This window comes from Malaya genurostris, chromosome 2 (assembly GCF_030247185.1).
Source record: "Malaya genurostris strain Urasoe2022 chromosome 2, Malgen_1.1, whole genome shotgun sequence".
NCBI lineage: Eukaryota > Metazoa > Arthropoda > Insecta > Diptera > Culicidae > Malaya > Malaya genurostris.
This window is the reverse complement of record NC_080571.1, coordinates 125254141-125271480: the sequence shown is the minus strand read 5'-3', so window position 1 is coordinate 125271480 and position 17340 is coordinate 125254141. Positions and strand designations below refer to the sequence as shown.

At 38.2% G+C, this 17340-nt stretch overlaps 2 protein-coding genes and 1 long non-coding RNA gene across 3 annotated transcripts; all 3 read left to right on the top strand.

The window, feature by feature from the left end:
* Positions 1-3678: 3678 nt before the first annotated feature.
* LOC131428811 (uncharacterized) lies at positions 3679-6877 on the top strand. Its single transcript, XM_058592851.1, has 2 exons — positions 3679-6761; positions 6811-6877. The coding sequence occupies exons 1-2, from the start codon at positions 3679-3681 to the stop codon at positions 6875-6877; spliced, it is 3150 nt and encodes a 1049-aa protein (XP_058448834.1).
* A 1325-nt stretch (positions 6878-8202) lies between these two features.
* Positions 8203-9220, top strand: LOC131432757 (uncharacterized). The gene is made up of 2 exons (XR_009229954.1): positions 8203-8988; positions 9055-9220. It is a non-coding gene; the product is annotated as an uncharacterized LOC131432757 (long non-coding RNA).
* Positions 9221-10678: 1458 nt separating this feature from the next.
* On the top strand, positions 10679-11467 carry LOC131428810 (uncharacterized). The gene has a single exon (XM_058592850.1). It carries the CDS (start codon positions 10679-10681, stop codon positions 11465-11467), a length of 789 nt encoding a protein of 262 aa, XP_058448833.1.
* Positions 11468-17340: the final 5873 nt, after the last annotated feature.

Below are 17340 nucleotides of genomic sequence, written 5' to 3'. Positions count from 1 at the left end.
CTGAAACCAACGCATTAGTGTACATAATAGGATACGCCTCTTCCAAATTAACGCATGAACACTGCAAACAGAATCTCAATTTACCTCATGATAGTATAGAAACACTTCATTCAAACTACACATTTTGTAAACTAAAACATTTCACAAAAGCAGCAGGTTATAATTTTCCGAACCATACATCTTTAGAAATTGGAACAACGTTATTAGTTGCGTTTAAACAGAAATTCTACCATTTTTTAAGAGAAAGTCGATCTCACGTGAAAAGTCGATTAAAAGAGTTCGTTGATTATGAAAATTATAAAACTATTCTGTGTGAGAATTGTTTCGATAAATTCACTTCATGTGTATTAAATACACTCATTAAAGGTCAAATCAATAAAATGATGCATAATTTCTCTAAAAAAACGCACCATGGCACGTCGAAAACGAAATGGGAAAGCTAGAAGAATAGGTCTAGTCGGCAAATTGGTTAGGCCGAAAGTCTGGAAAACCATTTACTCAAAGTAGACTAAACCCATTCAATTTTTTTTATTATTGTAACATAGACTTGTACACATTCTTCTACAATCATTGAAATTTTTGTTTCATTCTTTTAGTTCAAAACAAAGTAAGTACCTTGATAATCAAATGTTAATGTTGTTAACCTATTTGTAAGAAGAGACATCGAAGTTTGCTCTGGCATCACGGCCGACTCCAAGTAGCAGTATAAGCAAATTTGACAGCAGAATAGACGGAAGTAAAATAGAAGAGATAGAAACGTCAGTGACAGGATATAGAAAAGTAAAAATTTGATAGAGTAAAAAGATCACGTTGATAGCAAAGAAGGTACGCTATAAGCAAAGAAATAAGGTAGTGAAGAATAGATGAAAATTAGTGGGTGAAATTGAAATTAAATAAACCTATCTTACCAGGTATTAAAAATGAATTATTATCGAACTTTTAACTTAACCTAAACCAATCGTATTTAGAAAGCTACGTGTGTTGAGGTTAGCGGATCCATTTGGCGCCGTACGGATCGACCGGTAGGAATTTGATTGAAAGAATACCGAGGTTCGGTGATAGGGAAGATATGGGCAGGAGGAAAATTAACAGGAACACAAAATCGTATGTATGAATTTAATAATCAAAACCTGTTCTAAGAATAAATAAAATTGTAGCTTTGATCTACTGGAAGTTGATACAAAGAGGTGTTTACTGGATATATACCGAACAAAATCAAAGGATTTTTGGCTTCGGACCTCAAAGGATGGCTTCTATGTCCTCGAAAGACGAGTGCGAACCTCCGGCTATCTGTATTATCTGTGGAGGTCCAGAGAAAGATGACTACCACATGGTAGAATGTAAGCAGTGCAAATTATGGTCCCATTTCAGTTGTGCGGGGGTAACTGAGGAAATAAAGCATATAGATTGGCATTGTCCAAAATGCTCTAAGGCTGCACAGAATCAGCTGCGTGTTCCTAAACCTGGAAGGAAAACAAGTAAAAAAAATACCACAAAAAGTGAAGGGGATTCGGTTCGTAGCGATGGTGTAAATGCCAATCTCATTACCCAGCATTTAGAAGAAGAGCAAGTGGCAAAACAAATTGCATTTGTAAAAGAATTAAAACTTCGCGAAAAACGTTTAGAGATGGAGAGATCCTGGAAGAAAAAGGCGGGTGGGTAATGTCAGAGACATAACTGGATGTCGTGAATACGAAAACAACTGACATGTTCCTTAACACTTCCGAATATCAATTAGTTGATCAATTGTATGAATTATGCAAGCATTCCCCTATGCACATTTTCCGCAAAAACAAAGAAGGCTTCACTTTTTATTGAGAGGCTTGTTTCTACCTGATTTCGTTTGTAGCTTTTTCACTAATGGGCGGTCCTAACGGCTATAAAAATATCCGCATTCAGAATTTTAATGTTGATTATTTCATTTCGGATTTGCATAATTTATTGAAAGAAACTATCAATATGCTGAAGGGACTCGTTTCTAGCATTCAGAAAGGTCAAATTGCGTAATTCTCTACGACATTAAACTCTGGAACATTTTTCGCAAAAACAAAGAAGGCTTCACTTGATCTCGTTTACTGTGAGTTTCACACAGCAAAATGTGCACAAATCTAACCAAACTGTTCTAGATTTGCAGTAAACTGAGGATATTTCCCTACGATTTGCGAACAACAAATCCTAATAGTTCTTTAGAAAACTTTTAGAGCCATTAGAACGGCTGATTTTGTGCAATGCTCTCCACCGTTGTTTTTTCACCAATGCTAATGACTGGCAGCTGTGACGTAATCGCTCTTGTCGAAAGCGAAACTAATTGTGCAGACGACACAAAACACATCTGCTCGCAGTGGCGATAGAATCCAAACTGATTCAAGTTTTGTTGAGAGGCTTGTTTCTACCTGTTTTCGTTTGTAACCTTTTCACTAATGGGCGGTCCTAACGGCTATAAAAATAGCCGCATACAGAATTTTAATGTCGATTATATCATTTCGGATTTGCATAATTTATTGAAAGAAACTATCAATATGCTGTATGGATTCGTTTCCAGCATTCAGAAGAGTCAAATTGCGTGATTCTCTACGACATTAAACTCTGGAACATTTTTCGCGAAAAAAGGCTTCACTTGATCTCGATTACTGTGAATTTCACACAGCGAAAAGTGCACAAATCTAAGCAAACTGTTCTTGATTTGCAGTAAACTGAGGATATTTCCCTACGATTTGCGAACAACAAATCCTAATAGTTCTTTAGAAAACTTTTAGAGCCATTAGAACGGCTGCTTTTGTGCAATGCTCTCCACCGTTGTTTTTTTCCCAATGCTAATGACTGGCAGCTGTGACGTAATCGCTCTTGTCGAAAGCGAAACTAGCTGTGCAGACGACACAAAACACATCTGCTCGCAGTGGCGATAGAATCCAAACTGATTGAATTTTTGTTAAGAGATTTCCTTTTATGTGATTTCGTTTGTAGCTTTTTCACTAATGGGCGGTCCTAACGGCTATAAAAATAGCCGCATGTAGAATTTTAATGTCGATTATTTCATTTCGGATTTGCATAATTTATTGAAATAAACTATCAATATGTTGTAGGGATTCGTTTCTAGCATTCACAAGGACCAAATTGAGGAACTCACTGCGATATTCACCACTTCTCGGAACATTTTTCCCGGACGATTTGTTGTACAGCAGCAGATATTTCGTTCTCTTCCTTAGAACGCGTTCTGATTGGCTGGTGTTGACATGGATCAAATGAGACAAGTTTTTCAATATGTACTATTGAAATACTTCAATGCTTTTGCTATACACGTTTAAATTGAAAAATTTCGATTCTATTGGTAGTTAGATTATATAAATCCTTTCACAGATCACTGAGCTATGAGCTTTAAAAATACGAGAAAGGCAATTTTATAGGAATTATCCTCTTCGATACTCGTTTATACCAAACATTTCAGAAAAGTTTAATTTTGAATTATTTGAGACTATGTCACAAAACTGAAAATTTTATCATAAAATTGTGATCATATTTCCGATGGCATGTCGCAAGAATTATGTTGATTCATTAGATACAACAATAGATATTCACGATCAAAAACTTATCACTCTCTCAGAGGGTAAATTTCGAAAAGGCACCCCATAGTAAAGTAAGTCGTATTCACGACAAAAACAATTACTGCTAGAAAAGGAAATGCGAGAACGTGAACTCAAGCAGGAGAGAGAAATGCAAGAGCTTCAGTTAAAGCAAGAAGAAGAACTGCTGGAACGGCAACTGGCTGGAGAACAGGAATTCGCGGGAAAACGCGAAATGATTCGTCAAAAGATGAGAATTAGTTTATTGAATATTAAAAGGCTGTCGGAAGAAGGTACTGCTGAAAATGGTTCAACAGAACCAGATATTCTCAACGAGCGAATTAAACAATGGTTAGATCAGAATAAAATGAATAACAAACCGCTTCCGGGTGGTAATAGCAAAGGTTCTCTACAGGGAGGACAACCCGGCTCAAGCAAGTTAACTACGCAGCAATCTAGTAACGTGAACGATGACTTCGTTGAAAGTATATCAGATGGAGACTTTCAGAATGAATGGGAAGACAATGTTTCACTTAAGACAGTTCGTTCAAAGCATAGTGTTCGACAAACGCCCATACACCGAACGATTAGATTAACGCATGAACAATTAGCAGCTCGTCAAGTGGCTTCTAAACATCTTCCAACGTTTCGAGGCGAGCCAGAGATATGGCCCCTCTTTATAAGTAGCTTTGAATACACAACTGAAGCTTGTGGGTTTTCAAACTTAGATAATTTAAAACGCTTGCAGGACTGCCTACAAGGAGACGCTCTAGAAGCTGTCAGAAGCAGACTTGTTCTTCCGGACTCGGTTCCGGACGTTATTCGTGATCTTCGTAATCTATTCGGTAAACCAGAAAAACTGTTGAAAACGTTATTAAGCAAGGTTCGTCAAGCTCAAGCTCCGAGAGCCGACCGCTTAGAGTCGTTCATCCGTTTTGGAATCACGGTAAAGCAATTGTGTGATCATTTGGAGGCTGCTCATCTTAATGATCATCTGAGTAATCCCATGTTAGTACAGGAACTGGTCGAGAAACTGCCACCTAGTTATAAACTAGAGTGGGTTAGGTTCAAGCGTGGTAAAATCGATACTCCACTTCGGATATTTACTGATTTTATGACTGATATAGTGTCAGATGTCTCTGAAATTTCTGAGTTTTTACCTCTTAATGAACCAGTCGGCAGAAGTAAAGAAAAACCTAGGAGAAATGAATTTGTTCATCTTCATAATAGCCCTATGTACAAACCTGGAAACGAGTCTCATAGTATGAATATGAGCCGAACATGCTGGGTCTGTAAAAGTAGCGAGCACAAAGTTAGATTTTGCGATGACTTCAAGAGAATGAGCTTAAGTGATCGACTGAATGTTGTAGAAAAACTGAAACTTTGCTGTCTCTGCTTAAACAGTCACGGAAAAAGTAAGTGCAAATTCAGTTTGAAGTGTACAGTTCAAAACTGCAAAGGAAATCATCATCCCCTTCTGCACAGACGCGAAGAATCCGTTCAGCTAATGGAAATAGAATGTAACGCCCACAATGTTCAATCCTCAGTGATTTTCCGAATAGTTCCAGTTGTTCTCCACGCTGGGAAGATATCGTTTGAAACACTAGCTTTCTTGGATGAAGGATCGTCTAGTACACTAGTAGATGAAAAAATAGCTAAGGAATTGAAAATAAAAGGAGAATGTGAGCCATTGATCATCTCGTGGACGGGTGATGTTAAACGCCATGAAAATGGTTCCCGTCGCATACAATTGATGTTGTCTGCAATTGAATCGGATCATAAGTTTTCTTTAGAAAACGTAAGAACTGTTGCCAAGCTGGAACTGCCGAAACAGAGTGTACGATTCACGGAAGTTGCAAAACGATACTCCCATCTTACCGGATTATCCGTCAGCGAGCACTCGTCGAATGTACCTACCATATTGATAGGTTTAGACAATTTACATCTTTTTGCACCGTTAGAATCTCGTATCGGCAAACCAGGTGAACCAATTGCTGTTCGTTCAGTATTAGGTTGGACAGTGTATGGTCCAGAAAGGGAGAAGCCCAGAGTCGAGACCTTTCTCAATTTGCATCTAACTAGACCAGCTAGCAACCAAGAGCTACACGATATGATGCGATCTCAATACGTACTCGAGGAGCAAAACGATGCGTTATTCGTTGAACTAAATTCAGAAGAGAATAAAAGAGCGCAACTGATCTTGACAAAAACGACAAAGCGTGTAGGTAATCGCTTCGAGACCGGACTACTATGGCGTAGTGAAGAACGGCAATTTCCGGATGGCTACCAAATGGCCCTTAGACGTATGAAAGCGCTCGAACGAAAACTCGAAAATGATCAAATGCTGAAAGAAAATGTATATAAGCAAATAAATCAGTACCAAGTCAAAGGCTACGCCCACAAAGCCACCAGAGAAGAACTTTTTGATACACCACAGTCGAACATATGGTACCTGCCATTAAACGTTGTTCTGAACCCCCGGAAGCCGGGAAAGGTACGTCTCGTGTGGGATGCGGCAGCATCAGTTAAAGGCGTTTCTTTGAACTCAGAGTTGATGAAAGATCCGGATATGTTCGTATCTCTTCCCGGTGTAATCTGTCGCTTTCGGGAGAAACCGATCGCATTCGGGGGAGACATAGAAGAAATGTACCATCAAATTCGAGTTAGATCGGAGGATAAATCGGCACAACGCTTCCTGTTTTGCATGAGTGCTGATGCAGAACCGTTGGTGTACGTCATGGATGTTTTGACGTTCGGATCGACTTGCTCGCCGTGCTCGGCTCAATTTGTAAAAAATCTAAATGCTAGGCAATTTGCAGATAAATACCCGGGTGCAGTCGCTGCTATTGTCGACCGTCACTATGTTGACGACTATTACGATAGTATGGATACACCAGAGGAAGCGATCCAACGCGCAAAGGAAGTTAAATACATTCACTCTCAAGGAGGTTTCCGAATTAGAAACTGGGTTTCAAACTCAAAAACATTCTTGAGCGAGCTAGGAGAAGTAAGCGAAAATTCTACATTACATTTCAATCGGGATAAAGTCACAGAGTATGAGAGAGTTTTGGGAATAATTTGGGAACCCAACGCAGACGTGTTCACATTCACTACTAACCATGGATTTGGCGCGATTCTTCAGAATAACGACCAGCCCACAAAGAGAATGGTTCTAAGTTGCGTCATGTCTCTTTTCGACCCGTTGGGTCTATTGTCACCATTTACCGTGCTAGGTAAAATATTGTTACAGGATATCTGGAGATCGGGATGCGAGTGGGACGACAAAATCGATGATGTGCAATTTTGTAAATGGGTAGAATCACAGACTAACAGACATGACAGTATGAGTAAATTCTTATAAAAATTATTTTTCGTGATGCACTAGTTCCACCTATATTGTACTGCGCGAACTATTTACTATCCGTACACCCCTTGTGTTATGTAAAAGTTTTTTTACTTGTTGGTTTCCCCTCGTTTGTCAACACCGATCAGCTGCTTGCAGGGTTGCCTGATTTCATCAAAATATTTGAAAATGAATCGTCACAATAAATTATTGGATTACGTTGATAATATATTTAACTTTTCGCGATGTTGGAAGGTAACCATTTATTTGACTCAAAGTTGTTCATCTAGACTATTTTTTATTGTGTTGGTAGTTTTCACCCGAAATTAAGTGGCGGCAGACCAGAAGCAAGTAAATATTGTAACAAAACGGGATCGATTTTGTATTGCGTAGGAGGATGAGAAGTAGGCACAATTATGTATATAGTTTAGGCAATATGTATTAAATCTGTATCCTGCATGAAATTCGCATGGACGTATACAAATCAATACATTACAGGTAATTCTGTATGAATGGCAACTCTGTTGGTGAATGAAAAAATAAACACAGTCTAGATGACAGACAGGATGTTTTTGATAGGGTAACGTGGCGCCATCATGACACATGTGAGTACTGTCCCAAATAAAGGAATATTCGAAATGACCGTTAAAATGATTGAAGAATCTAATTTGAGTGTCCTGTCTGTTAGTCTGTGGTAGAATGGTCAAACTTACTATTAGATGTTGAACGGTTCAAAGTTCCACGATGCTATTTTGGTAATGCTAAGTCTCATGAGATTGAAGACTTACAGCTCCATATATTCACGGACGCTAGTGAGCTTGCTTACGGATGCGTGGCTTATTTTCGCACAATTATAAACGGTAAAGTTGTTTGTCCTCTGGTAATGAGTCGTGCCAAAGTGGCATCACTGAAACCGTTATCGATCCCGCGATTGGAGCTTCAAGGAGCAGTCTTAGGTGCTCGTCTTGCTCGAACAGTACAAGAAAATCACAATCTAAAAATAGGAAAGCAGTTCTTTTGGACAGATTCGCAAACGGTTCTATCGACGACACGACCAGGCACTTCGAAGGAAAATCGCAATAAAAAGTGTTCATGCGCGATCACTATCAGTTACCGAAGTATTGAAAGACCCCTAGGTAAAAATAAAAATATATTTTACAAGCATCACTGCTGTGGTTGCTACGAAATAGTCACCATGCACAGCAGAATAAACAAACAGGTAATACTTTAAAATATGTATTATAAGTGAAACAGTTTATTTCAAGTTAGGCTAATTATATTGATTGCAGGAATAAACCAGTTTTCATGGCGCTAACAATATGGCGATGTAATGGTGATCTAGCAAAAAGGAACATATCCGTATATATTTGCCACTGAATTTTTCGTTTGCAATCTACGTATCTATCAATATCGTATCTATTTCATTCTAATAATCAAAATACCCTGTCAAGTCGTTCCCACTGATTGTCTCGTCTTCTACTGGCGTTTAAAAAGAGTTTCAGGCCCTAATAAGCGTTTTCACTTCCACTTTCACTTCACACTTATATCACTACACTTGATTTTCCCTGTTACCAGTATCACGCACACTAAAGTAGTTACTGTAGTGAAAAAAATTATTTTTCCAAAAAAATGATGTGATGTTCGTAATAACTACAAGCTCATAAAAGTAATTACTTCTTCCTCTGAAGCGACTTTCGTGATAAATACCTACATTCACTTCACTTGATTTTCACCGTGAAGTGATACCTATAATAAGGGTTTTCACCGTGTAGTGATACCGGTGATAAGGGCCTCATTATATGAATTCGATATAAGGGAAGAATTAAAAAGAGACACTCCGGTTCCGCATTTTAGCGTAGGCCACTTTTTTTGGTTCCTTCACACAACGGCATGTAGCTACGTACATATATCATTAAATGCAATTCATATCAGCGAAGCGCAGATCACAGCTGATTGAAATTGTAATCGCAGCATATTTCACCGGTAACTAAACATTTATTTTTTGTAGGACTTTTATGTAATTGAAATATTGGAGAAGAAGTCATATAAAATTTGTGAATGCTGATTAGTACATTTGATTTGAAGGTATATAAATAATTGCAATCACGATCGAAATAATTCTAACAAGTAGCAACATCATCAAAATTGCAGCATAACACCAACATTCGCCGTCATACTGTTCGTCGGAGTACTACAATGCAATGGGTTGAAGATCATTCTGGTCTCACGGTGAGATTTTTTTCACCCTCTGAGCATCACGCCGTAGATAAACGCAAAAGCGGTTAGTTTCGGGTTTTTACGCACTTTGAAGAGAAGCTACAAGAATACATATTATTAGTGAACAGAATATATAATTAAATACAACATTAGCAAACCATAAAAACTCTCAATTCCGATTTAGATCCGCAGTCGACGATGAGAACTTTTGAGATGCTCTAGATTGGGCATGTGCAATAATGAAACCGAGAACGAGAAACCTTGAAAAGATAAACAATGGTAACTAGGGTTACTGTAACTGTTATTTTGAAAACAACAATTTCTCTGACCGCGTTCCCAATTTTGAACATTTTTCATAAGATATCATTTTGACATTACCAGTTACTGAGGGGTAACTCGATTTACGATACAGTTTTAAAAGCGAGTGGCACGTCGTGTCGTCGGTTCTATCGTGGATACGGTCAGACCAACGAAGGTACAAACAATTCGTTGGATTTCGAATCGGTGAGATTCTTAGTTTGACAAACTTACATGACTGGCACTGGGTACCAACAAAGATCAACGTGGCGGATCAGCTGACTAAGTGGAATCGGAATTTAAATCTGTTTTCCGGTAGTTCCTGGGTGCAAGCACCATCGTTTATACTTCAAGACGAGAAGGAATGGAAAATGTCAGCGTTACCTCCAGTAAATACAACCGAAGAGCTGCGAACTCATCTACTGTTGCATGATGTTGTCGTGCAGCAAGCTATAGTGGATTGTCGTCGATTTTCCAAATGGACGGTGCTAGTGCGGACTATAGCATCGGTATACCGGTTTGTGTCAAACTGCACCAGAAAGGCGCAGGGTTTACCAGTTGAAACCCGGAAGGCTACGGACCGACAAAAGAAGTTTCTTACTAAATATAACATTCTCTCGGTGCAGATACCTTTAAAACAAGAAGAATATCAAAAGGCAGAACGATGCCTAGTAAAGATTGCGCAGGCGGATTCATACATGAAAGAATTAAAAATTTTGTTACGAAACAAAGATTGTCCTTCTAATCAATGGCTTCCTATTGAAAAATCCAGCACGTTGTATAAAATTACACCATTTATAGACGAAGACAATATGATTCGTATGGAAGGACGAGCCGAACAGGCGGAGTTTCTTCCGTTCGATATGAGGTTCCCAATTATTTTACCGCATGAACATCTGGTTACCAAATTGCTGGTTCAGCATTACCATGAGAAATTCGGGCACGGGTATCGAGATGCAGTGAAAAACGAGTTGAAGCAACGGTTTTACATAGCGAAAATCAATTCGTTAATCTTGAAAGTTTCTTCCTCGTGTCCTTGGTGTAAAGTTAATCGCAACCGAGCACAGACCCCCAGGATGGCCCCGCTCCCAGTACAAAGAATTACACCAAATCTGCGTCCATTTAGCTTCGTCGGAATTGACTATCTCGGACCACGGACGGTCGACGGAAGGAAAAACGATGGGCCGTATTATTCACTTGCTTAGTTGTCCGAGCAGTGCATTTAGAAGTCGCGCACGGATTAACAACACAGGCGTGTTTAATGGCCATAAGGCGATTCATATGCCGACGAGGGGCTCCACTTGAGTTCTTTTCCGATAATGGTACCAATTTACGCGGAGCTAGCAAGGAGCTAGTTAATACTGTTCATGAAATCGGAATCGATTGTGCCGAAGAACTAACAAGTGCAAAAACTAAATGGACTTTCAACCCACCAGCTGCTCCCCATATGGGCGGAGTATGGGAGCGTCTAGTTCGCTCAGTTAAAGATATGTTGATTGTGTTCAACGACGGTGGAAGGTTGACTGATGAAACGTTACTAACTTCATTAATCGAAGCTGAGGACATAATTAATTCGCGTCCTCTTACTTGTGTATCTCAAGAGTGTGTAGATGCGCTCACTCCTAACCATTTTTTACGAGGAGTTACTTTCAACGATACTTTCGCTACTCCAAGTATCCCGAATGCTGCGGAAGCTCTCCGAGACACGTATAAGCGATCCCAACAGCTCGCGACTGAGCTATGGAAACGTTGGATTAAAGAATACATTCCGTCGATAAACCAACGCAGTAAGTGGTTCGAAGAATCGAGGCCTCTGAGGGTAGGAGACCTGGTCTACGTAGTTGAAGGCAGCAACAGGAAGTCTTGGATTCGCGGTATAGTTGAGGAGGTTATCTTGGCACGTGATGGACGAATTCGTCAGGCATGGGTTCGCACCAAAAGTGGCCTATACAAAAGAGCAACAACGAATCTAGCTGTACTAGAGATAGGTTCTGGTAACCCTGAACCGAACAGTGATTCCGGATCAGAATTACGGGCCGGGGAATTGTAAGAAGAGACATCGAAGTTTGCTCTGGCATCACGGCCGACTCCAAGTAGCAGTATAAGCAAATTTGACAGCAGAATAGACGGAAGTAAAATAGAAGAGATAGAAACGTCAGTGACAGGATATAGAAAAGTAAAAATTTGATAGAGTAAAAAGATCACGTTGATAGCAAAGAAGGTACGCTATAAGCAAAGAAATAAGGTAGTGAAGAATAGATGAAAATTAGTGGGTGAAATTGAAATTAAATAAACCTATCTTACCAGGTATTAAAAATGAATTATTATCGAACTTTTAACTTAACCTAAACCAATCGTATTTAGAAAGCTACGTGTGTTGAGGTTAGCGGATCCATTTGGCGCCGTACGGATCGACCGGTAGGAATTAGATTGAAAGAATACCGAGGTTCGGTGATAGGGAAGATATCTGCAGGAGGAAAATTAACAGGAACACAAAATCGTATGTATGAATTTAATAATCAAAACCTGTTCTAAGAATAAATAAAATTGTAGCTTTGATCTACTGGAAGTTGATACAAAGAGGTGTTTACTGGATATATACCGAACACTATTACTTCAAAAGATATTTCATTCAGCTGTTTATTTTATTTCTCAGCAATTTCCCATATATACATTCTGGGAATGACGTTACGTTTCATCGGTTCTGATTCCTATTTATGTACTGTATCTTCCTTGTACCACATTCTACTAAACAAATAGTGTCAGGGTGATGCAGAATTTATACATCATATTCGGTTCATATATTTTAGAAAATTTCCGAACGAAAAGAACCCACCGTAATTCTTGCCATTATTCAAAGAGAATGTTTTTATTATCCTCGGCGAAAAACCTATCACTAATAAACAAAAATGCAATATTATGCAAAAAATACCATACAATCGTTTTATTATTTGTGGAATGAGAAAAATGTATACATCAACTGAATTTAGAATAATATTTACATGATAAACAAACTAAACATTCCCAGTGAAATTTGTCGAACCGCATAAGTCCGATCATCGGCCCGATTATCGGACCGATTGAGCACGATATGGGGTCGTAGCGCTTCGATCGGCCCGTCATCGGACAATTCTGCTCCATTTGCAGCAACCGCGTCGATCTAAAAAAGCTTTATGTTTACATTATGTATCGCTAGAGAAACAAAGCGAAGGAATATCAAACAAGGCATTTTCGAGCCAACGTTTCACCGATAGGATGTGAAAGAGTGTTAAACATTCTTTGTTTCAATCATAGAGGCTTTAACCTTAAGGTCATTCGCCTCTTAGGGCCAGAAAAACTCTGGTCCTATGTTCGGGGTTGGAAATCCAGCCCCTATATATCCCATCCCCTGAGTATCAGACATCCGCTCTCTGCTTAGGTATATCTTCACTCTTTTGATCTACCGATACACTACGTAAGCTTGAAACGCAATCAAAAGCTTTCGTGCACGATAAATCCGATGTTCGGATTTACTGGGTTGCTTAGTAACATTCAAGTCGAATGAATAGTTGAAGTTCAAGGCTTTGACTTTTGACAGCGAACCGGATTCATCGAGGGGTCGTATTTAGCTGGTACATACAAAATCACCGACTACTCCATCTTGAGTTTATCTTTGCGTATATCAATCTCATTTGCCTCGTCTCAAGATTCGTTTTTTGTATGGACATGCGGGATTTACGAATATCAAATGAAGTCGAATAATAAAAAGAAAAGGAAGGAAGAGAGAAATAAACAAGACACGTGCGGCGAGGTAATGACGTGATTTCGCCTGGACAATGTTGACAGCTGCCGGAATGCAGCCAGCCTTCTGACGGTTGCCAGAATTCCTCACAAGCGGCAAAGTGATATCTATGAAAGACCAATCTGCTTCAATGAATTTTTCAGTTGCTGTCGTCAGAAAATTAGCTAGCTGGTAAAATACATGGAATAGATTGGACAATAGTTACACTCAATAATTCCACAGACATCGACGAAAGCTTGGTTTCTGGGGTTAGACGTGAGTCGAGACTTTATTCGTGTAATGTCAAGGCTTATGTCTAATCATTATATGTTAAGCGTGCATCTCCGTCGTGTGGGGCTCGCCCAGAGTGGTGTCTGCGTTTGCTGTGAGAGTTATCATGACATCGAGCATGTTGTTTGGATGTGTGTCGAGTATTGTGATGCCAGGTCCCAACTCATAGGTTCCCTTCGGACCCGAGGTATACCACCCTTCGTACCAGGGACGGGTATAGCGTGATGGGTAAGTCGATGCCCTTTCACGCAGCCCACTTGGGTTCGATTCCCATCCCCGCACATAGGGTCAGAAAATTTTTCTGGCCCGAAGAGGCGAATGACCTTAAGGTTAAAACCTCTATAATCGAAACAAAACAAAAAACCTTTCGTATCAGTCCGCGACGTCTTGGCAACTCGAAATCTTCCTTGTATGACTCTCATCTATAACTTCTTGAAAACTATCAATGTCCGAATTTAGTGCTCTCCCTATCTCTCTCTCGTCTACAGCTCTATCGCACTCTTTTTTACGCTGCTGAAAGTCTGATAAACGATGCTTTGGAGCGTGCACCTGTTTTGAGCTGACTGAGTTGCTGAAAACTACCTGAAAATGCCACATCAACGTCAGAACACACCAACAAAGCATCACAGCCAAGGATAATCTCTCTCGTTACAATCTGAAGAATGTGATAATCCAGATAACTCTAAAAAATTTGTGCCACAAACAAATGATGTATTTTAATTCAAAATCAATATTTTGTAAATCCCACCCTACTCACATTCCTTTACTAACTCTAGGGAAGTATGCTGCCCCCTTAATACGGCATCCCTTCTTCTCTTATAACAACAAGACAATCGGCCACGTTAAGCTAAAGCAAATGAGCCAAATAAAAATGTTATTATAAAAAAAACTGAATCGTCAATTAAAACTAAACTTACAACGTCCATACACATATACTGGGCTGCTCGAAGCGCCTCTATAGGCGAATTGCTACTTGGTGATCACTTCACCTAATAACCGTTAAATTTCTTACACACATTGAAATCTCTACTTGGATGTCTGTTCTCTGTGTTCTCCAGTTTTCAACTGCAACAATCCATATGTTCTATATGAACCTATTTATATAAATTCTGATTGAATACAATATGTGCTTCATAAATTGTCCCAATGTTTGTTGTATGATTATCTAATAGTTGTTAAAAGGGGCGTTGATAAATTTGATTAAGTCTGAAAATTTCAATTCTCTGTATGAAAATCTTATGAAGATAAATTTACGAAGAGTTTTATGTTTCATATGATTATCATGTATATGTATTCGACTTGATATTGATACATCATGTAGCTACCATTGGAAATGCTAATAGTGTAAATATATTTGAATTCCATATAATGTGAAAATTAGAATTTATCTTAGTGTAGACTGCATCAAAAACATCATATTAACAAGATATCCCGTGCTCACATTTCACGAACAAATCATTGGCAACATTCTTTTTTGCGAGTATGGTGCATGATGAAAGGTGCAACCAGAGTTGCCATGTTATTTTTTCATAAATCTGTCTCTAACTCAAAAATTTATCTGAATTTGTCTGTGTCAAGCTATGTACAAGCAGACCTTATCAGCTTGGTGCGAAATCAATCTTCAGTTCAGCAACGCAATCACACGGAATCACTTTCAACATATCATGTCAGTTGTATGGGCGCGCAGTGCTACTATTTTTGTGCGCATGAATTCGACATTTCTCTCTACTACTTGTATGTACAAGATTCAATGCGGGTTCGCCTGAGGGCGCCATATTCGCAAAAAGAATGTTGCCAATGATTTTTTCGAGAAAAGTGAGAGCTGGATAATATGATGTCTTTGGTACAAGGAAATTTCACGCGTTTTTTTTTTGAGAACGGCTAATAAGCCACCTGTCAACTTCCACTTTCGAAAGAAATTGCAAGCGAGCTAAGAAAGATAGAGTAATAAATGACTTATTAGCCGTTCTAAAAAAACGCGTGATTTTGATCGGGTTTCATTTGCCGTGAGTAAAAAAAACTCTTAACATCTATCGTCATACACTGATAAAAATTTGCACGATCGATTCATATGTAAACACAACTTTAATTTAATATGCTTTTTCATATCAATACATAACTAAAGCGATTTGTTTCAAGATATAATGTGCAAATTCACTAAGATCCGAGATTAGATTATTTGTCACTTAGCTTTGATGTGTTTTCCTTTGGATGTGATGTGTTTTGCCTTTGAATCGAACTACATGTGTTAAACACTTTATTTTCTAGTGGGAATGAGTACAGAACAAATGTATGTACAAAACACTTGAATCGGTCAACTTTGTTTCAATTGAAATTTATGTGGAAAACGATGTGACATTCACATGAAATTCATATCGAATCTAGAGGTAACGATATATTTGATCGTTATTTAAGTGCATTTCATCTAAACATAGCATGGTTTCCACTAAATATCAACAGTTTGTACACTTATTTTATTAGTTAAGTGTTTATTTTCATGAAATTCAGAAGCAGTGATAGCTTCTACAAGCAGTGATAGATCGAAAACCTTGCATATGATGCTAGCGTGCAAATTATTTTCAGTGTAGAGGACAAAAGTTTAAAGACCTGGTGAGATCTGGCAAAATCTGGTCAAATTTGTAAAATCTATTGAAAGATCTGGTCGGTTAGGTGCCTGGCGAAGCGAGAAAATCCAGATAAATCTGAAAACCTGGCAACGCTAGATGCAGCACTGCGATCCCCCTGGTCCTGACTTTTTCAGAGGGCCCGGAAATTAGAAGATTTCAAAGTTGGTTGTTATAATCACATAATTTGATTTGGTTTAAGAATGAAATGATTTCTTTCAAATTAATTTGCAAGGTAATTTTTGATGCTATTTTATTTCGATTTATGCTCGTATTCAAATTCTTAAAAAATGTTCACATTGAAGCCCGAGTATTTTGATTAGTATCCAATGTTTTGGTTCTTCATCAGTCCGGTCAAGATATCTGCATCAAATAATCATTTTGTGAAAAAAAGTGTTATTTAATGTTATGCAATTTTCAAGAATATTATAAATTATCAATACATACGCTTGAAATAGAACCAATTTTTTTGTGATATAAAGGTATAACAGGATTGAGTCAATATAGGCATTGCCGATAACATCAACTCAACTTTGGTTGACATGTAATAAATAGTTAGTTTATTTCAACAATAGAATCAGCAAAAAATTTTTTTTTCCATTCGACTAAACAAAAATTTTTGTTCTAATCAAACTGAGAACATTATTGACGTCGAAGGCAAAATTTCGTTCAAAACAATCATATACTAGTTAGAAATCATAAATCAAATTTAAAAATCTACTAACAGTTTTGTTAGTTGAAAAATGCTTCATTTATCTGCGTGTACAGCAACTCAAATTTGTGCATCATTGAGTTTACGGCAGAGTGCATGTTTGCCGAAATTTAGCAAAATCTTGTGCAGAAATGGAATTAGTCCAAAAGAAAGACGTGAGAATCTACCATCTATTTAGTAAGTATAACTACAAATTATTGTAGATTATTTATAGAAAGCACCTTCCAGATCCTGCTTTCACTGTCAAGAAATCTTTGTAAGATAAATTGATGAACTTCAACAACATGTCAACCAACATATTCGACAATCGGCGTTTAGTCCGCATTGCTTTTTTATAATTATATGTACTCGAAATATAAGTAAAATGCAATGAACTCTTGATCTCCAAATTGAACGTTTATAATTTAAAAAATTATTCGTTTACTTTAAATTGCTGAAAGTTCAGTAATTCATAAATTTCACTTCGTTATTTTGCCGAACATTCATTAAAGTTTATGCCGAGCAACCAGTGACGATCTCGGTAATATCTGGCGTTT